This window comes from Polistes fuscatus, unplaced genomic scaffold (genome assembly GCF_010416935.1).
Source record: "Polistes fuscatus isolate 324 unplaced genomic scaffold, CU_Pfus_HIC Scaffold10, whole genome shotgun sequence".
Classification (NCBI taxonomy): Eukaryota; Metazoa; Arthropoda; class Insecta; order Hymenoptera; family Vespidae; genus Polistes; species Polistes fuscatus.
The window spans coordinates 3619789-3645362 of NW_025112998.1; the positions used below are offsets into that span (position 1 = coordinate 3619789).

General features: G+C 31.7%; 1 protein-coding gene across 2 annotated transcripts in view; it reads left to right on the top strand.

Annotated features, from left to right (window-relative positions):
- The window catches only part of LOC122523916 (heparan sulfate glucosamine 3-O-sulfotransferase 1), a 62404-nt gene that overhangs the window by 30367 nt on the left and 6463 nt on the right, over window positions 1-25574 (top strand). For both annotated transcript variants that reach the window (XM_043645893.1, XM_043645903.1), the window contains exon 2: window positions 21875-21969. In XM_043645893.1, coding sequence (XP_043501828.1) covers window positions 21911-21969 — 59 coding nt within the window. In that variant the 5' untranslated portion in view covers window positions 21875-21910. The remainder of the gene's footprint in view (window positions 1-21874; window positions 21970-25574) is intronic.

Below are 25574 nucleotides of genomic sequence, written 5' to 3' on the forward strand. Positions count from 1 at the left end.
AAAAATAAGTAATAAATTCCAATTCGTATTTCAAGATTTATAGGTTAGGTGTCTGATTATTTGAATAAATTAGATTTTGCAAGAATTCAGTTTTAAAAACATAACAAATAAATTAGTTTAGAACGTTCTGGAAAGCGATAATAGATTTAAAAAAATCCTTTAGGGAATTTAGGGTCTTAATACTCTGTATTTAAAAAAATCCAATATGGCGCTAAAAAGTTGACGAAAAACATAGTGAGAGAAAGAGAGAAAGAGAGAGGGAAAGAAAAATAAACTTTCTCTCTCATTTCTCTTCGTTAAAAATTATAACATTAGATAGTTTAAACTAAAGTCGTTTCGCATTTCATTATAAAAGTTGTATTTTTTCTTTCCAGAATGTTTTTCCATTTGTTTTATATTTTTACGTTGTACGAACTTTCGCATTAAGCTGCCATTTTGTTTTTCTTCTTGTTTTTAACAAAGAGTTTTACTCATTAACTGCTAACTAATGCGGGTAACGTACACGAACAGTCAGATACATATAAAAAGGGTATTTTTGTTGTTTTTTAAATGCGCGTTAGCTATGTTAATACAGTATTTTATTTTATTTAAAAATAAAAAAAAAATAATAAAAACAGTAAATGCAATATATCGTGTTGTTTTAAATGAAAATTATACGGATTGTGCCACTTGAATGAAAGGCTCGCGTAATTTTCTTTTCCATTCCATTCGATGTTCTCTTTCTCTTCTTTTTTTCAAGACAAGCCTCTCTCGGGAACGCAAGCTACGTTCTTCTTCGGAATATTAAAGTCCAGCAGAGTTGAAAATCAATACCACTAGAGTCTCGAGGACACGTTCGCGATAGATTATAAATCGCGATGAAAGCGATCCGAACGATAGAAAAATACTTTGTGGAATATATTTTTGAATATATTCAAAGCGGGTTGCTCCGCGATCTGATTTTGTTTCAAACATTTTAGAAAAATATCTTTAGAAGTAATGTATTCTCTTTCAGATAAGATTTAAAAAGGAAGTTAACTTTCACGATATTATTTTTCGTTTGGTGGTCTCCATCTTTGAATACGGTTACTTCTTTGCTTCAGTACTATGAACATAATTTTTACTTAAGAATCTATCGAAATTTATTTTCCATACATTAATTATCCAATTGTCATTTACATTTGTTCATATTAGTTCATTCGAATTTTAGTTTCAATTGAAAATAAAAAATAAAATTAGGTTAAGAAGTTTGAAAAAATAACCTAACTTTTTATAACTAAACTTTTGACGCGCCCTGTATGTCTGAAATAACGTAAGGTGGTTTTTGTTAGCGTCTTGTATTCTGATTGGTCGAGATCGAATCGCTTTTGAAAATGGCGATTGTCTGGACTGTGGAAGTTCGGTAATTTAGTGGCATCATTTTATCGCGTAATACACCTCGTCCGCTATTAGAAGGCCACGTAAATATTCCATGTGTCTTCAAGATAGTAGTAGTAGCAGTAGTAGTAGTAATGATGCTTGTAGTAGTGCAGTAATAGGAGTAGTAATAGTAGTAGTAGAAGAGTAGGAGTAGTTAGTGTAAGAATAGCAGCAGTAAGAGTAGTAGTAGTAGTAGCAGAAGTAGTAGTGTTCTTGTCTCTCTTCCTCTATCGTGCTTGCTCCGATCAACTTACAAAGTGTACGAACGAATCTGGCCTCCAACAATGATTACAAAGTTAATAACATAGCGTTTTATAATCGTCCTATGCAATTTTACAAGAGTTCATCGTACAACCAATCAAAAGTTTCCTTTAGTATATTCGCAAAACGTCGACGTCAAAAATCCATCCTTTTGATAGAAAATTCAGGACAAGAAAACGATTTCAAACATTATAATTCTTATTTTATTTCTTTCCATACTTGTTTCCTTTTTTATTTTCTTCAAACATTTTCTTTCAACTTCTCATTTTTCTAAAGAAAAAAAGAGAAAAAAAATAATATAAAAGGATGCTATTTGCGAAATGTGTTTCCCAGCAAGTTTCACAGTATTGATCTGCCTTCAGCTTTTATGCATTTCCTCCCTTTTTTCTTTTTTCTATTACTTGTTTTTTCCCTTTTCCTTCGTGTTTTTTCATCTTACCAACTTATCCGACTTATATCCATTGGTTTAAAGTTTCACGCACAAGTAGCAGACACCTGCGAACTCAAAAAAGGAAAGGACTATGGTACGAGTCTCTCGTAAACATGTTTTATGAATCGTAATAGGTTCTTGTCCGAAGTCAGAAGGTATAAGAAGAGAATATATGCGTAATAATCGTCATTTGCGTATTTTCAAATAGCCAGTAAATGAAGTAACGATGCTTTAACACTTTTCCTAGTACGCTGTAGTTGCCTGTAATAGTTGGGTCTACTGTTGTATTAGCAAGTATTACAACTACGACTACCTGTATGTTCAACGATTCTACGGTGGTGTTTCGTTACCTTTAACTATGCATTTAACCTCATATCTACGTTAATATAAAGCAACATTGGTGTTGGTTGGTTAGAGTCATTAGTCCACAGTCTGGTGTTTGATGTAGCTGTTCTCTTCGCTACTTTATCCTGGGTTAACCTTTTCATCTTTACATAACTACTGTAGCCTACACCTACTTTAATCCGTTTATCATACTTAGGTTTTGATCTCGACCTGTCATTCTTATCCTATACAGTTCACTCAAAAGTTAACTTAAAAAGTAATCCTATTGTGATCCTACGTATTGCAAAATGTCTACTATCAATTTATCTTACTTTTCTTTTTTTACTAGACAAATATTGTCAAATTGTATTCTGCTAACCAATTCAATTCAGTATCTTTTCATACGTTATCTGTACTATTAATCTAATCCTTCGCATACTTTATTTCAACTCAACAATTATTTCTTCTACTTTTTGAGATAGTTATTGTTCATGTTTAACTTAACTAACTATTCTCAATTAGTCAACACACAGTGACATCGGTAGTTATTGGGTTTAATATTAGTAACATCTGATGAATTATTTATATGAATTTATTTTTCATTATAACAAAAGTAAACAAGATTTTAATAAGCCGGATATACACGAGTGATTAGAGTTTGATATTATCTTTTCTATCTGTCTGCTTATGATCTTTATACCATATTTATTTTTTCCTTTTTTCAGGGAAAATAAAGTCTCGTTGATGTTTTTACGTGGGTTGGGTGTATGTAAATGTAAGAGAGAGAAAGACAGTGTACATAATTACATCACCCCCCAATGAGATCAACGTGTCGACACGCGAGTCCTCGTTTACTCGGAAGAGAAATAAAATGACTTAGGGGTCGGTTTTATGAACGACATGGTATATACATTTACACATACACACCATACATACGTACATACATCCTATGTATGTACTTAAATTAATTCGTTTAATTTCTCATTACGAAGTACACCAAGTTTATTTTAGTTTTAGAATTATAAACGAAGGATTAAGCTTCAAATAAACGGAATTTCATGAAGTGTAACTTGCGACGGAATATGGGCTCGCAGACATTCGAATAAAAGTAAACAAAATCTTGAACGGACAATGACCGAAAATTCTTTTGAAACGTTTGACGACAATACGCGTTTAATATGTCTGAGAGTTTATGGTAGTTTTCTTTATTCAGGGTCACATAAATGTTTGGTTGAATGAAAGGGGTTTGCAAGGGGGAAAGTTTGCAAAGCCCTAGTCTAAATCATCATCATCATTGTCATCATCGTCGTTGTCATCGTCGTCATCATCATCATCATAATTCTAAGCAGTAACATAATCATTGACTTACCAGGACAACTAAACTGTTACGACCCTTTTTCATACATCATTAAAATTCGAAATCTTCGTGCATGTACTTAAATGCATATATGTATGCGTATATAGATGTATCTAGTACGTAGGTTCGTTTTCCACGACAAAGGCCGTGTGAAACAAGTGGAACAAGTTGGAAAGCTTTAAGCCAGGTCCGATAGGATCGTCGAGCTCGTAGAACACAACTCGCATCTGCATATCGGCATAAATGCAACAGCGTCGCGAGCATTTCGAGACACTTGCTCGTTTTATTGAAGATCATAAGAGATAGAAAGAGAATAAAGAGAATGTTTCAATAAAAATATATTAAATAATACTTACACGCATGCGCGTACATAAACAAATTGATAGAAACAACTAATTGTAAATCTAAGTACAAATTTTCACATAATTATTAATCATCTTTTATTCAATCGTCATTGAAATATTAATTGAAAATAGGATCGGGACTATTGCAATAATTAATAGGATAAAAAATTTCTTACTTTATCTTTTCCTCGTCATAATTATTATCATCGTCATCATCATCGTCATTTCTCTCCAAAATTCGAATAAAAAATTGCTCGGAGACGTAACTCCGAGGAGGAAGAAGAAGAAGAAACCCTATGTGGCGGAGCGTTGAAAGTTATATTGAAATTTGCATAAAGCAACGAAACTTTGCTCTTCTGTCTCTTTCTTCCTGTTCTGTTCCTTTCTCTTTCTTTTTCGACGGGTTGTAAAATAAAAAAAGAAAAAAAAAGTAGGACGAACTTTGATACCGCGTTTTCTTTTCTTTTCTTTATTATTATTATTTTTCTTTTTCTTTTTTTTTAAATGTATACCTACATGTAACTCTTCCATCCCGTTCTCTCTCATTTTTCCACGTAAACTTCTTCTCTCTTTATTTAATTTTTGTTCTCTCTGTCTCTTTCTCTTTTCTTTTATTCAAAGTCATCGATTCGTATGAAACTTGAAACGTGATCCTAGAAGAATATATTTCATTTGGGTCGTTCTCCGATCGTTCCCTCAGGTCAAATAAGTCATTCCAGATTTTTACATACATATAACTTTCCAAAATATATATATGTAGATATGTATATAGTTATATGCATGTGAATGCGTATATGTCTATCTGTATCTGTAGAAGAATCAAAGAATAGGATAGTTAACATGATTTTGAAAGAAATTCCATCGAGACTTTCCTAAATTCCTTTTCTTTCTATTAAATTGGTCAAAAGTTCATAGGTTATCTTAAAAATCAATTACTCAATGACTCCCTCTTGAAACATTTTAAGTTAATTTTGTTTACAAGTTCTACAACCAGAAATCTAACCTATAAAATAAAAATTTTAATTATATCTAATCGAGTTTGGAAAAATAATCATTGATTTTTCAAATCATTTAAAAACTTTTGGCCCACATTTTTTCTCTCTCTCTCTCTCTCTTGTTTTTTCCGTTTAATGGACACGTGACCTATTCATTTCAATATACTTTTTTCTTTCTCTTCCTTTTAGTCGAATTTTATGCAATAGTTTCGACAATAATGTCCCAGGAAATGCAAACAATTTCGTCGAAAGTTTCGAACCTTTAGTAGACTCACAATCAGAGAAAAAGTTTCTGGAGAATTTAGTCGAAAAGCGGTCGCCATTGTTGGCGTCATTGTTGTCGTCATCGTCTATAGTGCCTTTTCATTGGTTCGTGGACACATTTTGGCGGGGTTTTTCTTTTACTCGGCGGCCATCTTTGAAACGTCGAAACACATTTAACATAAAATGTAACTATTTCAAAATTGATTGTCTCGGAATGAAACATCAATTGGCTAAGCTATAAAATTAAAATAAAACATAAACAATTACATGCATAATTGTATTAAGCATATGTTCGTTGCAATGATGTGTTTCTCATCATGTATTTAGAGTATTATATCAAACGGTGCTGTGTTATTTCTATGCAGTAGTGTAAGAGATATTGTTGTTATATGTTAATTGTAGTAGAGAAACAAAGAATGAGAGAGAGAGACAGAGTGAGAAAAAGGAAGGGGAAGGAGAAAAAGAGAGAGAACATTTCCTTCGTGGTAGAATTTTAGCATTAATTGAAATTGAAAGTACGTCGGGAATACACATTAAAATTCGTAGAGATGTGTGCTGTGTATATGTTTTGTACATATTCACTGTAATTAATATTCGTAAATGCGATTATACGAAGTTTACGTTTACTTAACTTACTTACAATACGGGCACGTGTACTTGCAAATATTCTATCGAAATTGATAAAATTCTATTGCGTTTCGAGAAATTCAGAGAGATATCGTTTCATTCATCATTGGCTCAAATTTTATGATTTTTAAGAAAAATCAAAACGATTATTTATAAACAACAAATTTGTTTATATAGTTTTCGTTAAATTATATTAATAGTTTTTATTTTTCTTCATTTATGTTCTTTTTTAATTCTAGGATTATTTTTTTGTATGAATTCTTAAATTTAAAGTTTCTCTTAAAAAAATTAAAAATAACAAGCAACAAATTGCACATATTAAAAAATGGTTGAACAAATTTGTTTTTATGTTGTTATTATAGTTGTATTTATAAATTCGTTTGCGTCTTAATTCTCGAAGGATGAAATGTCAAGCAATGGAAATAGAGTTAAGGGATGGGAAGGGTATGGGTTGAGAATCGTGTGAGGGGTGTAACATTATCCGCACAGCAAATTCGTCGTTCCTAAAAGCGATTAGCGTTGTCAGCGTGCCGGAAAATGGGTCGATCGGATAGCGGATAATGGAGTAAGAGAGCAAGTAGAATCGTAGAGGGAAAGAGAAAGAGAAGATGAGGGTAACGGTGAGAGGAGGGAGGGCTGAGAAGGGCATATGTACCTGACAACTCGATTAAAAATAGCTTATGATTTAGATCACATAGAAAAATAAGTGAGTAAGTACGTAAAGTACATACGTCACACATTTTTTTGGCTGAATGCCTTTTGGTCCTTATAAAAATTCAATTGGCTCGATTGCTACCCCTTTTTACCTATTTTTTTTTCTCCAAGCCCTTTCTAATATCTCAGGATATATATATATATGTGTGTGTGGGTGGGTGTGTATATCAAAAGTGGAAAGATATTTTATTTTCTATTTTTTCTTTTTTGCATTTTATTTTATATGGTTTTTTTAATTTTATGAATATTGCGAATAAAATTGGAATGGTGTAGAAAAAAGAAGAAATAAGAGTGAAATTAGATTAACGTAATAAAATATTTTATAATTTGTTTATGATTATTATTTTTAATTGATATTTTATTTTATTTTATTTTTTAATTATGCATTTGAAATATCCCCAAAACAAAATATTTTTAAAAATAAGAAAAGAGGGTATGTTAATAATTTCTAATATCCTTTAATAACATAATGTCTAATCTTAGAGCAATAAGTTTCCATTAAATACGATAATTTGCTTTTGAAACTGACTGCGATAGTTGATAGTAGTGTGGAATAGAAGTGGTATGAGTGTAGCGAATAAGAGGGGGATGAAGGGGGTTGATGGAACCCGACAAGGACAATCGCACGATTGTGTTCGACAGTTCAATTAAATTAACGTCGGACGTGTAGAGCTTGTCCTTCGCCTGGGGCCACTTTTGAATTGGCGCTAATTTAACCTTCGTGTTTGCGACCTAAATTTTCCATATCTCCGTTTTGAAATTAATTTGACGTGTGCATGCCTCTTGAAGGAGGAGTAGCATACAAGAAAATAAAAAGAAACCGCCCATACAAATCGCATCGAAAGAAATAAACAAATTTATTTGATTTTTAAAAAGATTTTCAACAGTTCGTTGAATTTTTGCTATTATAAAATTGTTAATCTTTAAACGAGTTAACGCTATCGTCATCCAATATTTGCAATCTTTACTACACTTACGTTTGCACAAATGAAAATAATAATAATAATAATAATAATAATAATAATAATAATAATAATAAAAAGAAGAAGAAAAAATTACATCGAAAGGAAAAAATTGTGTATTGAAAATATTTCTACAATGTTTCACTTGAATAATTTTAATTTGTAAATTTCAACCAAGTCGATATTATCTAGCACACACAATGACGTTTACAAGTATTACCATACTCCTGGTTTATAATAAATAGGAAAAAGAAAAAAAAAGAGAGAAGGAAGAGAGGAAAAAAAGAGCTTCTCGTCACGAAGAGAGCAATGGCTGCAAGGTCGTCTACTACACAAAGTTATGAATAACTGCACTGTAATGGGGACTAATATTTTCGAGATTAAAATATTAGATATGAATTGAGGAAAGGTCGAGTCACGCTGTGTTCTGACCTAACTTTTTTTTTTCTTTTTATTGTTTTTCTTTTTTTATTTTTTACCTAGATTAATATTATTATATACTTTGTTGCTTTAATACTCGTAATTATTTCTTTAGCACAAATATCCAATCCCCTATCCCCTATCTTCCGCACCGTCGAAGAAGAACAAAGGAAAAAGAAATTTCAGAAAAGAAAAACAAATAAGCAAACATTGCAAAGGGGTGGTGGTTTTATTAAATATTCGTCCGGTGACTTTTACGTAGTCAGACCGTGTAGTTTTCGTCCCGGCTTTACCACCCCCAAGGATTCGCAACACGCTAATTGTAAACTATAATAGGTACGTGGGAGGTGTCGCCGAGATATTTCTCTCTCTTTTCCTCTCACCAATTCTCTTCCTCTTTTAGTTTTACCATTAAAACGTGGACCTTTCCGTGTACCAAAGGGAATATAGTTATGCGGGATGATAACGTAATTGTGTTTCCCTCAACAAGGAGCCAAAACATTTTCGTGTAAGGTCTCGACACTGTTCGAGCCTAAAAGCAATTCGTGTTCGTAATAATTCCAGAAACTTACTTGTACGTAATTAAAGGGTTGCACTGTACAATAATATCTACGCGTCGTCGTTAAATATTTTCTTCCGATCAAAATAAATGGTATATTTAATTTTTTTGTTTTTTTTTCTCTTCATTTATTTATTAAGAATATTTAATTATACAAGAAAATATTCAAATATATGTTAGTTTAAGATAGGAAAATCTGATAACAGGGGTAGAAGTTAACCAAGCGTTGCAAGAGCTTGTTTACGAGTGGAACGTAAAACATCTAATAAATTCCTACTTTTAAGATAATAGCGATTAATCATCAGACATTAAAACGTGGATAAAAGAGAGAGGGAGAGAGAGAGAGAGAAAGGAAAAAAAGAAGAAAAAAGAAAGCTCGAGTTATTTTTTAAGGGGTTATAACACCTTGGCGCACGGAAAGACTAAAATAAAAAGAAAAATTTTGTGGTTCGACGCAATTTTTTAAGTAGCGTCATCCCCTCCTCGTTCTCCTCTCTCAGGCCTCTTTACTTATTTATTTATTTATTTTACGGGAACAATTCTTTGATAATTATATAGATTGAATAAACAGTCTTAGTAATAAAGAATATAAAACAAAATTATTCCAGATGATTAAGACTGTATTTAAAAAATAACAATGATTGATTAAATATATTATATATCAATATTTTAATGATAAGTACAATCAAAATTAGTACGTGGCCCAAATGTGAGGCCCAATGGAGAGAAGTGGAGGGGGAGGGGATTGGTGACGCTACTCGAAAGTTGCATCAACCAAAAATTTTCTTTTCATGCTAGTTTTTTCGGGGAACAGAGTGATGGTCTAACCCCTTAATCATCATAAAAAAAAGGAAAAAGTACAAAGGTAAATAGAAAAAGAGAGAGAGAGAGAGAAAGAGTATACTATTAGGATAGAAAGCAACGTCGTAATTCATATGCTCGCTCGTCCATACAAAATGGCGGCTGAAGCGTGTAAAGGTGCATCGGTTAGAGGTTAGATTTTACCACCCTCGTCTATTATAATCTCCTAACGTGGTTCATCCTAGCGTTTAATGCATCTCCTGCATCCCACGTAACTAAAGTAGCCACTTTACAGAGATGTTGAACGCGTACATATGTATCTAAGCATAATAAATACACACCACGTACGGTGAGAAACTGATAATGGAGAATCCTTGATGGTGGTTGTAGAACTAACTCGTTTAATTATTTCCAAATTCTCTTTCACAACGCGTTTCATCTTATTTATTTTTCATAAACGGTAATCAGTATTTTGTATTTCACGGCAATCAGTGCCATTTTCGGGGATGATTTGAATGCTTTTGTTGGATTATTCGAGGTTACCGAAAGTTAATTTGTATTGCGTTTGCATCTAAGATTCTTCCATTTACTCACGATACGATTTTCAAATACGAATTTGTTTAAAGAAAAAATATCTAACAAATAAATATTTACTTGAGTAAAAGTCGCTGTGAAAAAATTTTTAAATTGACTGACACGTATATGTAATAATCCAGAAAAAAAACCACTCTGACAATATTAGTTTCCCTCCTAAGTGTTCAAAGAACTCGTCATTCAAAATTGCAGGTTGAAAGCTTGTAATGGATCTTCCATTTGCATAACGAAAGAAAGATGAAGGGAAAGAAAGAAAGAGAGAGAAAGAGAGAGGGCGTCATTTGAAGAGAACAAAAAATGGCGACTCTTACATTAAATAGAAACATGGACGTAGACTACGTGAATCAACCGACGAATAAACGAACTATACTGTGTTTTTTATTTTCATGAATATTACATTGGCATATTAGTTAAAGTTAATATAAAAATTAAATATTTAAATATGATCAAAATATCTCTCTTTCAATGTATTTTTGCTTAGTTAGATAGATAGAAAGAATAATCATATAATATTATGGAAGACATTCTGCTATATTGCTTTTACTCATTTCAACTTAAATTTTATTAAAATTGATGTAAAATAATAAAGAAAAAAAGGGAAAATAGTGTGTATCTTCGGTTAGATAGGAAGTAAAAGGGGTGGTTAAAATTGTGAAAGATGTTTCAGTATGGTTTTTGTAGTTGGCTCGCATCTCTATCTTTCTTTCTCTATCTCTCTCTCTATCTCTCTCTCTCTCTTCTTCGTTTCCTGCAACCCCCAAAGCTTGCATATCGTTCGTTGCATGCGCGTTCGGTCCGTGCAAATTGCCTTTTCTATTATTCAGGGCAATGTAAAAGCACTGTAAAGTTCGACGCTTGGCTAACCGGAGCGAATTCGTGAATCGAGCCACAAGTTTAGATACGTAAAGCTTCCAGATACGACAACCTTATCTCTTTCTATCTCTTTCCTTTTTTCTCTTCTTATCAAGGAAACTTTTAGCCTCATCCATTTATTCAAATGCGAGAGGTTAGATGATCATTTGTAACAAAAAATCGATTACGTTAAAAGTTCTCTTTTTCTTTCTTATTATTTTTTTAGGGTGGGAGGGGGAGGAAGAAAAAAACATAGCTGATTATCCTAGTCCGATATATAAACCGACCAACGCGGCTAAAGGTTTAGATTCAAAGTGAATTTTTTTTTTTAAAGAAAAGAACTTGATCTCCTTTTAACGTTGAGAAAAAAAATTACACCTTACAAAGGGTTAGGATAAAATGACACGATCCTTTCTCTTGTTTTTTTTTGTAATTTTTTTTTTTTTTTTAAGAAAAGCTTTCTTACCAGGTTGGTAGCTTTTTCTTTACCCACGTCATTTAAAATTTCTTTTCATAATATTTTTATTTTTCTACCCATATCCCTTTTTTTTAAAGATAGTATTGGAAATTTCTATTATCGGAAATCGCGTAGGCGTGTATACTCTTGTATGAGAGCTTGAAAGGGGAGGAAAGGGGGGATTATACGTGGGCTCGTTTGACTCGGGAGATTTATGAATGATCGGTTTGACAATCTACTATAGTTCAGTGTTATTATAAGTACGTCATGATTACGGATAGGAACGCGGATAAGCGCGGGAAAAGAAAGGTGAACTTTTGACCCGAGTCAACGACGACGGTAAAGGGTAGTTTAGCGTAAAGCGAGCTTTAGCGTTATTCATAAATTCATAAAGTGCGGCCTTTCGACGTGACCCGAACGAACCCGAACAACGAATTTAGTGGATACACGGAAGTAGTACGACCAATGGTGTCCGGCCCGTCGCGTTATTTCTTTTATACTAAACGAATATTTATTCTTTTTTCTCTCTGACGCACAAAGATATTTCTCCCATATAAAAAGATTAACTTACAAAATAAAATCAAATAAAATAAATTTCCAAATATTTTTCTTCTTCCTTTTTCTTTTCCTTTCTAGTCTGTTTACTTTCATTTACTTTACGATCGGTCTCAAGTGTCTTTATTGGCGGGAATTTCAAAATTATTTCAACGTTTGTATGAAAAAAATTAAATGTCAAAGATTTTTTTTCTTTCTTTCCTTTATCTGAATCGCGAAAAATATATTTTCTTGTTGGAAATATTAAAGATGCATCGTTTTGAGAAGAGGCAAGATAAAAGAAAGATAAAATAAAGATGGCGGAGGTTGATGGAACATAACCTTATTTGAACACATTTTATGTCGCATTATCGCGCAAAAAGCCATTTCAAATTTTCGATAATCACCTGCCGTTCATCTTGGTCGACGCAGTCGATATTCGATTAAGTACTAACGGGTTTCGATTGCCTCCGGGAATTTCTCTGCATTGTGTTCTCCTGTTCGTGTGCTCAAGGTCTAAAGTATAGAAAGCGACATCTACGTTGAAATCTTCCCATGTATGATGGCCTCAGGATTCTTACTTGTTAAAAGTCATTGAGCTTATCTTATTGACGATAGAAATCTGATTTATTTTCGTTATTCAATTAACAAGGAACAAAACAAATACAAAATCAATGCAATCTATTTTCTTTTAAAGGTATTTAATAATTTAAAAAGAAAAGAAATAGAAAAATTATTTCTAAAAATGTATGCACGAATGTATACATAATGAATTTTTTAATTATCTTAATTTATTATAATGAGAAAAGAAAATATTTAACAAATATTTCAACTGCAAGTCTTAGATGAATTTCTTGTTCTCTGTCGTTCGCTGCAATATCCTTGAATTAACCCACACGCAAGTAAGATTTCTCGTAAGATATTAAACTCTCGAGTAATGTCCGTGTGATAAGATCTTCTTCTTTAAAAAGAGCGTACTTGAAAAATCGACGATGTAGGATGTACATAAGTATGATGATTATTTCTCAAGCACTAAAACTCGGAGCTGTCGAAAGTTGGCCGGGCCGAATGCCAAGTCTGTGCTAAACGTTGAGCTTTACCTTCTCAAGAATGAAGAGAATACACTGCGAGAACAGAGCAACACCTTTAACATCTACTATACTACAAAACTTACTGTGATCTTGAATCTAATAGTAGTAGTAGTAGTAGTAGTAGTAGTAGGAGGAGGAGTTTTATGTTCAAGTGTTATAATAAGAACTCACAACATAAAAAGAGGCTCTTGCCCTTTTAATTTTAAATCTAAACAAAGAAAAAAAAAGCACAAAAGAGATAATAAAAGAAGTGGAGACATCTACAAGGTGAGCCAACATTTTTTCACCTAATTTTAACAATTAATCACAATTTTGTTGACGCAATAGTTTAAGATAATCGGTATTTTCTTTTTTTTTTTGGAATTGTAAGACAATAAGCCTTACTTTTATAAAACTATAAGCTTAAAGGATTTAAAATAATAATAATCAATTTTGAAAATTATTATCTATAAGCTTTTACACCATCATAATATGCTTGAAAATAAATATTACATGAGAATCGAAAAAATAATAATACAAAAAAAGAGAGAGGGAGAGAGAGAAACTTTAACGAAAGTTATGATTGATAGGAAAGATGCATTAATTATCACCGTTGAGCGATCGATGTGCAAACATGCATATACATATATGCATATAATATATTTATTATGTATTATACATGGGTAACATTTAGAGACGTTTCGTGCGAGCTTTTCAGCGACTCGTCGCTCGACGTTTAGTTACGTTCGTTTTAAGGAGAAAAGCGAGGTCAGGTCGATCGACTGGGAAAGGGTGAGGGTCGACATGATGATTGTGTGATAGTAGTAGTAGTAGGAGTAGTAGTAGTAGTAATAGTAGTAGTTGTAGTAGTAGTAGGGGTGGTAGTAGGGGTAGTAGTGAGGTGCAATTGGAGGGAGTTGGCTGGCTTGCTAGGTAGACCTTGACTCAGTCAAGCTCTACGAAGCTTTTCTACTACGCTTGCGCTTTCAATACGTACACACATACAACTATATACATTTATATATACTAAAATCCACGGAAGCCAGCATTTTCGTATCTATCGAAGGATATACTAACTCAGGTGACGCCACCTTTGGGAAGCTTCACGAGAAATATATTTAGTCTGAGGGTTTGCTAGGGGTTGCTGGAGGCTCGCTGAGTTCAACTATAGCTTTTACTACTTCTAGTAGTAGTAGTAGTAGTAGTAGTAGTAGTAGTAGTAGTAGTAGTAGTACCACGTGCTCGAGTAATTAATGAATGCAATTCAATGAAGAATTATAAGATTATTTTTATTCTTTTATTTCTTTACTTTGTTTTTTTAATATTTATTATTATTATTATCATTATTACATTATACACGATATATTTGTTCACTCATTCCGTCATGTTCTTCGTTCCACTAATTCACTGAAAAGGAGAGTAAAGGGAGGAGGGAACGGAAATGTATCAGAGAAATAAATGTTTCTTTGATTATTCAGGAGGAAAACTACGAACTCGACGTATGATCGATTCATTCGAGCGTAATATTTGCATCGTTGCGTATTCTACATTTCTTATTCTTTCAATGATTTTCATATTTTGTATTTATTATTATTCATAAGAAAACATCATTGATATTATAATAATAATAATAATCTTTGCTTTTTTAATGAATTTTATTAAAAATTTATTAACATAACTTTGCAATTAGGATATCATAATTGTGATATTTGATTTATATCAAATCGAGTAGATTTAATATTTTCTTATCATAATAAACTATACTCGAATTACATACACTACATTCATAATATTAACATGTATAATAAAATTACTTTGAATATCTAAATATCTATCATCTTACACTCGTAATTGTGAAACTTTTAATATATGTAATTTAATTATTAGACATTAAATAATTATATCCTATTAAAATAATATTCTACCTGTGTCACGTAAAACAAAATCTTTTTTTAGTTCACCCTTAAGGAAAATTAGGTTACCCACAATTCGATAAATAATATACAAATTTTGGTATTAAATATTAATAACATGTTAATAATAATAATTATCATCATTATCATCGTCATAATCGCAATCATTTAATTGGAGGAGATCTTGGAAGCGAGTCTTTTATCACGATTGAATTCCAGCTCAAACGAATGGAAAGGGAACAGGAGAACTGCGTGTGTGGGTTGAGATGTACAGAGAGGGGGTTGAAGGGTGAGCGGTTGGGAAACGAGAAATGATGTAATCGATGCACAAGGGTAGAAACGTGGCCACGACATTTGGCCTTTTGCGTACACCTACGATATGCTCACGAGTTTTCGAAGGAAACCTTCTCTCTTCTTTTTTTTCTCTCTCTCTCTTTCTCTTTCTCTTTCTTTTTATTTTTCTTTTTTCCTTTTTCGTTCGTTCTTTTCTTTGTCCTTCGCTTCCATCTCCTTTTTCAACATGTAGTCGATGGAAGGTAAGTACTCGAAGAAAAAGGCTCAAGCGAATCGAGTTAGCTAGGAACGTGTCTGTCCTTGAGAGAATCGAAGGAAGTTAAGGTTCAAAATGAGACTTATTTCCGAACTTTTTGGGAATGCGGTTTAATAGTACTTTGTAGATTTTACTATAGTTTCTTATTCGGTTCCTTTGTTAGGTTCTTTTTTCTTTTTTCTCTTTTTTTTTGTTCCTTTTTATCTAACCACCTATTATTATAATCGGAACGAAATTGAATTTGTCTGTTTAAAATTTATTTCCGATTCGCAGTATAATTATTGCTTTAATATTTTATCCTATTTCGCGTAGGTACTTATTTAAGAAATTTGTAAAGCAGTATAGATAGTACAAATTAGGTCAATAAATAATTTCTCCGTTGGTTTTTTCTTCTTTTGTTTTTTCTGACTTTCTATTATAATTGGAACAAAATCTAATTTGTCTTGTAAATTTATAATATTTCCGGATCACGGTATAATTATTACTTTAGTATTGTATCCTATCTCGTAGGTAGTTATTAAGAAATTTCTAATGTAGTATAAACAGTAATAATTAGGTCAATAAATAATTTCTCCTTCAGTTTCTTTCCACACAGTTTTTCTTTTTTTAGTTTCCTATTATGGTAAGAACAAAATCTAATTTGTTTTGTAAATTGTTTCTGGATTATAGTGAAATAAATATTTTAGTATTGTATCCTTATTCGTTGGTACCATAATTGTTCTTATCAAGAAAATGTTAAGGTAGTAAAAATAGTACAAATTAGGTCAGTAAATAATTTCTCCTTCGGTTTCTTTCTACAGTTTTTTTTTTTTTGACTTCCTGTTCTGTTTGGAATGTAACCTAATTTGTCTTGTAAATTTATTTCCGGATTACAGTATAATTATTACTTTCATATTTTATCCTACTTCGTATATATTTATTAAGAAATTTGTAAAATAGTATAAGGTAGTAAAAAATTAGGTCAATAAAACAATTATCGTATAGAATAATAAAAAATTGATTTGATTTTATCTAATTTGGATGTATCCATTATCAAAACAATTAATCGATTTATATTCTATAATATATCGAAAAATGTTCGACTCATTTTATAGCCAATAATAATTAATTATTTATTTGTTTGTTTATTCATCGCTTAATTAATTTCGTATACAAAAAGAACAATTAATTTTAAATTTAATAATAATATGTATTAATAAATCGCAAAACTAAATCAACGCATCATAATTTTCAAATGAATTACTCGTATGAATAAATAATGATTACTTTTTAGATTGAAATAAATGATATTAAGCAAAAATAAAACGGAAAATAAAAATAAAAAGAAAAAGAAAGGTAACATAAGTTTTTATTGGAGATCGTGACACATACAACGTCGTATCAATTTTAATTAAAGCAACGAAAGCAAATATCAAAATGAGAATTGATGGGAATAGAAGGATAAGGTTGACCTTGATCGTGTAAACTGAAGAACCTAGCACGACGAATGTAGTGCACTCGATAATCACACAGCCAGTGTCCTGAAATCCGTGTCAAGCGTTCTTGATATTGGCATTGAAAGGGATACCCACTTCTCTCTCTCTCTTTCTCACTCTCTCCCTCTCTCTTTCTATCTCTTTCTATTGACCTACGTGTACTCTTCAGGGATTTGATAAAGTGCATCTTCGAAGAGAAGCCTTTCCCTGTTCTTTAGGAATACGGATAAAGAAAACTACTTGAAAAACACAGTCAATGCTATTCCAACCTACAGTTACATCTTTTGTGTCGTTTCTTAACAATTTAGAAGAAAAATCATGTCTTTCTTTCTTTCTTTCTTTCTTCCTTGCTTTTTTGGTAATCGTTAATTAAAATTCATTAAATACAAAGTCACGTTTTCATTTAGGCGAATAATATTATTTTCTAATTTTTATTCCGTGTCAACGTAATTTCATCAACTTCGTTATGAATTTTGTAAAAAAGAAAATGGGAATATCGTAGGGGTGTGTTTATCAAACACAAATTTGATTTACGATTACAAATTAATTAAGAGAATTTCAAAGTTATTATTATTATTATATATATATATATTTTTTCTTTCACCCTTACTCATTCTGTTAGCGAAACAAAATTTTCTGATTAATTTTATTTAAAAAAAAAAAAAGAAAAATCATTTTTACTACCTATTTTTTTCTTTTTAGGTCACAACGCTTTGTCCCGATAAAAAACGATAATCTGACCGTAAGATAAGAATAAAAATAAAAATAAAGATAAAAGATTCGAGAGTAAAAGTTGAATTCACGAATTATAAATGAATGACACGAAATTCCCTGGTAGGATCCCGACAAAATCATATTTCAAGCGTCTACCCGTATCATCTTTAACCCTCAAGGCCAGGCAATAAGTTTCTCCTCGTTTCATGAGATAACGTTTATCTGTCGCAGCAAGACAAAACTTCTCTTCCTCTCTCTCTCTCTCTCTCTCTCTCTTTCTCTCCCCTCTCCTCCTTCTCTTTCTTTTCCTCCTCCCTGGTATTAGACTATGTGGCTTATCTCACACGATGTCTAACATCTAACATTTCCTTTGCCAAACGAAAATAATTTGACTTCCTTCGATAAGGGAAAATTACTTTTCCGTGTATTACTACATTTCAACTAAATTTCTTCATTTCTAATTTTCTAATCATTTTCTTTTCTCCTCATCACGCTTATTTTCCAACTCAAATGTTTACACGCAAAATTTACCATCAATTTTTCATGCAAAATTTCAAAAAAGAAGAAAGGAAGAAAATAATTTTTCCTCAAAAATTCTCTCTCATTTCTTAATCCAAATTCTGTCTGAATTTAAATATTGGTATAGAATATTTTTCTGATCCTTTCAAAGAATACCCAAACCCACTTATGGTTAGACTAAACCCAACTCCCCTATTCAGTAGGAATACGAAAAATTTCTATTGGTTAAATTCAAACGAATCTGGATAGGGGAAAAGCAAGATCATCATTTCTAAATCAGTGATCGATTGAAGTTTTTCATAGGTAAAGAATAGGATAGAAAGACAAGGTCAGATTAGATTAAGTTCGGTTCAAGTAGAATATGCAATTATATAGTAAACAAGGATAACGCATAAGAGACGAAGATGAAGAAAAAATTAAGAGAAAAAAGATTTCGGGTTAATCTTTGAGAACGAATAAGAGTGTATGAGGGAAAAAGAGAGGGGAGGAAGTGAAAAAGAGAGAGAAAAGGACAGGTGTACTGCAGCTTCGAATTTGCATACCTGAAAAAGGGAAGAGAGAGAGAGAGATGGAAAGAGAAGAAACTTTCGAGTTCTCTTGCTACTCGCTGACATGGCATAGCTTCGAGAAAAGAAAACAATTTAAATGGAAATTCTTATCGCCATCCGTTTATATACTTTACATAATACGATATTATAAACGTTAAACGTAAAACTTATAACGTGAAAAATCTGATTTGTTTTCTTCCTCAAGATTTAAGTCAAGAAACATTTAAAGCAATGGTCTTGAAACTGTGTTCCACGGGAGTACTGGGTTTAGAGTAAGGTTGGATATCGGTAAACTTCAAAAAAAGAGATTACTTATCGAACAATTCATACGCGCGTATAAAATGTTGTTTATTCATTATTTTATAATTTAAAAAAGTGTAAAAAGGAATTGTCCAGATATATTTTAACGCGTATATTTGATGATTAATTTTGATATTGATAACAAAAATGTCTAACACGCAAAATGAATTTAAATAATTCGTATATTAGATTATATTTTCGAATAAAAAATATACATTTGTTATATAGAAATAATTTCTCGTGGGGATGCATAAATAGAAGTAAGCTTCAATTTATTGAACCATCACGTTTTGTCCCTCGAGTCGCTCAAGAGATAATCGTCCTTCCACTATAATTTAATGAGCCTAAATTACCCGAATTAGATATAGATATAGAGACGGTAACATTAACGGATTAACCCATAAATAGAACGTTATGATATTATTGCATTACACGGTAATAGGTAAAAGAGAGAGAGAGAGAGAAAGAAAGAGAAAGAAAGAGAGAGAGAGAGAGAGAGAGAGAAGCACAGTTTCAAGAACAAATTACCATTGCGATTAAAGTAAAAACTCAATGTGAGATCCAATAAACCCGTGTGGATATGATTTGTAGTCTCTTTAAATCATCCAATGGAAGAACGTGCGCGCGCGCGAATTGTTATTTCATTGCCATTCCTATTAGACTGTTCATATTACTATTATATATTACATTACTAATAGACGTATGTGTGAACATTTATCTAATAATTTATGCTTATTGTCCGAATTAGAAATAAATGTCATAGAAATAACAAATAAATTGAATGCTAATTTTAGAAAATATTTATTTTAAATTAAAATAATACAAGACCTTAGAAAAAACTTATAAAAATAACAATTTGTAAATATTCTCCTAAACATAAGATTTTTATCTTACCGACGGTACATCCCAATTATCCTCTCTAGTAATTTAGAAGGGGATTTAAAAAATTTTTTTTCTTGTATTTCACTTCTTTTTCTTCGTTTATTTTTTTGTTATTTTTCAACTGGCAAAGTTTTGATCTCGACAAAAGATTAGCTTGATGCAGGGCCAAGCATAGAAAAGCAAATCCGGATAGGGTTTAAACCTTCCTAAACGATCATTCCGTGTCAGAACGGAACTCAATCCGCAAACAGTGGCTCAACGATGATCGATAGTGGGTGCAAACAATGCTTGTCAAAAAAATGTTCTATTTCTTTCTTTCTACTTTTCTATCTTTCTTTCTTTCTTTATTTCTGGCTCGGAGATTTGCACGTATCACTGCAGTACTATATATATGTATGCATGTAACTATATGTATAATGGTGGTTTGTTTCGGTCTATCCTCCTAGGCCTCTACTGCATTGTCTTCAAATCCCAGTTTCCTCTTTTATTTCTTTTTGTTTTAAATCCTCAACTCTATCCCCCCACAATTCTCTCTCTATTTAACCAGCAACGAATTTGGCTTTGATAATACCACGAACAGAATTTCAATGCAATTTTTTACTTTCCTCTTCTCTTTCCTCCTAGGATTATCTATTTTCATTTGTATTATTTATGAAGTTTCATAATTGAAATAAATATTCTTGGCTCTTAATTCATTATTTCCAAATGTTCGTGTAACTGAAGAAATTGTAATTCTTATACCTTTTTACTAATATTATCTTATTATTAAACTATTAAAAAATAAAATAACTCTTTCATATATTACAAATTCGAATCGATTCTTTTATAAACAATAAATATACTTTTAGAAAATGATTTTTAATTAATTTTGTAGGTTAAGTCTTTCAAATGGCCACCATTTTGTTTCTGATAATGGTCATCATCTTTCGTAATGATCTAGTAACTTTTTGATCTAGTAACTAGTTAATTTTTCTCTTTTTCCCTTACAATTATTTATATAAACGTAATTTTCAGCGATGAATACATTAACCCCCCCCCTTTGAATATTTTTTTCTTTTATTTTAAATTTCTCGTGAAGATCAATCGAATTTTTGCAATCTGGTTCGAGCTTTCCTTTGACTTTTTTATTCTTATCTTTTTTTACGTGTAAAACTTCATCGAGCCTCGAGTAAAAATTGCCCGATAGATGCCGCAGACAATCTACTTGAACTTCGTGAACTTTGTGAACTTTGTGGGGGGGTTTTAAAATGGGGAAGGTAGAAGGGAGGTTAGTGCCGAGAGAAAAAGTACGCAAAAGTTCTTTTCTATCTTTCTATCTGTTTTTTTGTTCTTTTTTTTAATTCGTCACTTTTTAATCCCGTCGAAAAATAACCGCATAACCGCTACCTACAGCATGAACGCGAAATTATAACAGAAATTTCAATGTTGGCACGACTTTTGATTTCTTTATAATCTCGTACGTCATGACAAGATTCTCGTCCCGAATCTCATTGATTTAATTTTTTAATTGAGTTTCTTTTTCCTATTTTGGTTGGCTAATCTATTCACTGTTTAATCCCGTCGAAAATAACCGCAAACCGCTACCTAAAGAATGAACGCGAAATTATACAAATTTCAATGTTGGCAATTTTGATTCTTTATAATCGCGTACGTCATGACAAGATTCGCGCCCGAATCTCATTGATTTAATTTTTTTTAGTTTCTTTTTCCTATTTTGGTTGGCTAATCTATTATTGAAAAGAGAGAAAATATTCTAAGTTCAAAAATATTCGATTTCCCAGAAAGATTTCGCTCACCCCATATCGTCTTCTTCTGCGTTTGCTGAACAAACAAATTCTTCCATTATTTGTTTGTCTTTTCTTTGAAATATTCAGACATCACAGAAATAAACATGCATACCGAATAAATAATTGACTAAACTGAATGTTTAATATCATACCTTAAATGACATATTTTACTTTAAAAGATAATGTGACTGTTTTTTCAATAATTCATGATCTCTGTTTGTAGGAATTTCAAGAATGTGAACAACCAAACTTAACGCAAATGCCCAACAAGGCACGGCCTCGTCGTGAGTGGTCTACCCTGTCCCCCATAGATGTTTTGTAAGTATAATACTTATGAATATTTTGTTAGTACTTAAAAATCAATGAAATTTTAATCACCAACATAGGATAACCCTAGATCATCAATTTTTGTTCCTCATATTTCTTTCAATATTCGTTTTATCGAGTATTCTTGTTTTCGTACATATTTTTTTTTAACATTTGGCATTTTGTTTTTTTTTTGGCGTTTCCTAATTTATCGATAAAAAAAATCCCTGAAAGGACAACGCAAAGTTCACAGATAGGTCAAAAGTTACCAGGTAATTTGAAAGATAGATTAGACTTTCATTCCGAAATCATTTTCAACACGGTAAACAAATTTTTAACCTTTTAGTTTTGCGATCGAAAAAATACAATTAACCTAAAAAGTTTCGCGAAAAGATTGATTGATTTTTATAATCGTCTAGGAACTTTTGACTTTTCCATCCTCTATCTAAAATCACAAGAAGAAAAAGAAAAAAAAACACAATAACAAAATATAGATATATAATAACAAAATATAGATATATAGATATATTATTTTTATGGAAAGAAAGAAAAAATAAAACGTTTCGACGGTTGAACCAAACGGGCGTTAATTGCTTTGTTTGCCAGCTATAACTTCATCCTTCTTTCAAAGGACCCTCTGAACCCGTTATACCAAAATATGTACATGTGTGCATACATGTATCTACACAGTGTGGGGACAATGGCTAGTCGGATTCGAGAAGGAATTATTGAAAGGACGTTTCTTTGACTTCTCTCTCTCTTTCTCTCTCTCTCTCTCTCTCTCGCTCTCTCTCGCTTTTATTCTCTTTTTGTATTTTCATTTTTTTCTGGTTCCCTCAGTCGCCAAACCGAGCTCGAATCGTTTATTAAAATCCGTCCAGCGTGATCCGAACGTAGCGGATAAAATCGAATCCTATTGCACTCGCGAATTGCCAGTAACAGAGATACGCTCTGTGTTTAAATTTATAAAATAAAGTGCGGTGTGAAAAACGCTTTCTATATTACACGGCAACAACATTCAAGTCGAATAGGTACACGCGTACGCGCGCGCACAAACATACAGAATTTAAAAAAAAATAACATTTCTTTTTTGTTTTTCTTAATATATTTTATTTCCATTCGATAACAGTTCTCTACCAAATATCGTTACAACGGAAACAACGCGTATTCGTTTGCTGTAATAATTGTTTGATCAATAAACTGAATGTTTCATATATAATGAAGTTCGATATTTAGTCTCGTTTAGATTAGCTTTTATTATTATTATTGTTATTATTATTATTTTAATTTAATTTTATTTTATTTGAATTTTATTATTCGTATATGGGTCGCTAATAACGAAAAGATTAATAACCATTTAAAGGGTTAATAACCATAACCTATAAGTTTAAAAATAAATACGAAATAAGTAATATTATTTAAACAGTAAAAATTATCATATTGTAATTCATTTATTATTATTATTATTACGAAAATTAATTATAAATGCTTAAAAAAATTAAGCAGCAAAATTATGTATGAATAAGAATGAAGGTAACGTTAATTATGCGATCGAGACGATGGTTACTATCATAAAAGAAGACTCGAAGAAGCTCTAAAACCGAGATATCTACGAGTAATGGACTAATTAAAGTTTCCGCGTCGGTCCTTCTGATGAGAAAATCGCTGCTTTCCGCGTCGAGATCCTAATTGAACTAGTTCGCGAGATAAGGCCTTCAATTTTAACAGAACCCAACATGGCGAGGAGTCACGAAACTACTCGACAAAATCGTCTACTGTTAACGGACATAAAGAGCTTTCGGTTACTATGTTCAAGACTTACGTGTACCTCAACAATTGTATCCCGAAAAAATCTATAATAGTTTTCCTCTCGATAACGTTCACTCGAGTTTTTGATAACATTCTTTTCATACATTTTCCTTTTTTTTTCTCGAGGTTAATTTTCTTCCTCAAATGTTACTTTTGCTTTAATATAAACCAAAAGTTTCAAGTTGGTCGTTGAAAATAAGCAATCTCAAATTGTAATTGGGTTTCGAATTGTATTTAAATACTTTAAAAGACCACAAAATAAAAATGAAACTTTTGATTTATCCGAATACGTATTTCATTAATTCCGAATTAATAATTATTGTTATTTAATATTAATAACAATTAAAATATTCAAAACGAAAATATGAGAATGAAAAAGAATGAATATAAGATAAAAGTTTAGAACTTCTTTTGCTTCTCGAAATTGCAATTTGCCGATATAAAATACATAAAACACATACATAAATGCATACATACGGAGATGTAATACGGTCGGTGCATCTCCAAAGAGGAATCTCGACGAAGCGAATAAATATTTGGCAACGCGCCGAAAGCCGCACGGATGGCTCGACTTTGGTCGTCAAAATCAACTGAATCGAAACCAACGACCAAAGCCGCTCTGCGGTTTTTCAACGCTACTTGTTTCACGGCCGATTCGTTGTACTATCTTTCATATAACTTTGGATTGAATATAATCGTTATCACGACCACGTTCCAAATCGTTAAATTCAATTCTTCCGAGACGTTCCCTTTTAAAAGGATCGCTTTATTCAATAGGAAAAAACCAAAATATCGAAATTCTATCATTACGTTTTGTTATTTAACGCGTAACTTGTCACGTGTACCGTTTCGGATGCACACTGAAACTCATGTGCTACAACGTCAAATGATTTGTTATTTCCATTGAGAGATACAAAAGTAAACGATAACTGTTAATATCACAACAACAAAAATACTTTAACATTTTTATCCATGTAATTATACAAATATAAAATATCAATTAACTAAACAAAATGTAGTAAAAACATCGACTGTTGATGTAATAAAAACCATTACACATTTCCTAGACGTAATTTTAAAAAATATTTAAAAAATTATATACGATTATAAAATATTAATTATTTAAAAAAGAAAAAACATCAAAACAGAATTCTTAATCCTTAACATTTTAAGTGGATTATCAAACATGTAAGTAAATACACTCTCCTGCATACAAACTCTCTTCTAACACTCACAAACTATCATTGCCACAGGCATGTCAATATTAGCATAAAATGAACATTAAAACGTGAAAGGAAAAGGAAAAGGAAAAGGAAAAGGAAAGAAAATTTAAAAAAAAAAGAAAAGAAATGTATTAAACAATTTTGATTAAAAATTTGCCACCGTAGATTTTCATTCGTAATACTTTAAGTGAACCACTTTGTAGGTATAGTAAAAATACGTGTATGGTTTTACGTGCACGGCATAGGAAATGGTGCAAAATAGCTGCTGCAACGTGCATCGAGAAAAAAAGAAATAATAATCGTAACAATAATAATAAAAATAATAATAATAATGATAATAAAAATAATAATAATAAAAGGAGAAGAGAATGGGAGAAAGAAAAGGGAAAGGAAAGGGAATGGTGAAGAGAAGTAGGATGGTGGGGGGAGGGGGATGAGAACAACGTTTTACATGAGATCGTCTGAACCAGAGTGGCACGTAATGTCCACTGCATTATTTATGGAAGTAGTAGCTTTACCCTCGATAAGGTATCGCCTGTTCTGGCTTTATGCACGTTATATAAGAAATCGATCGCGACACAAGTC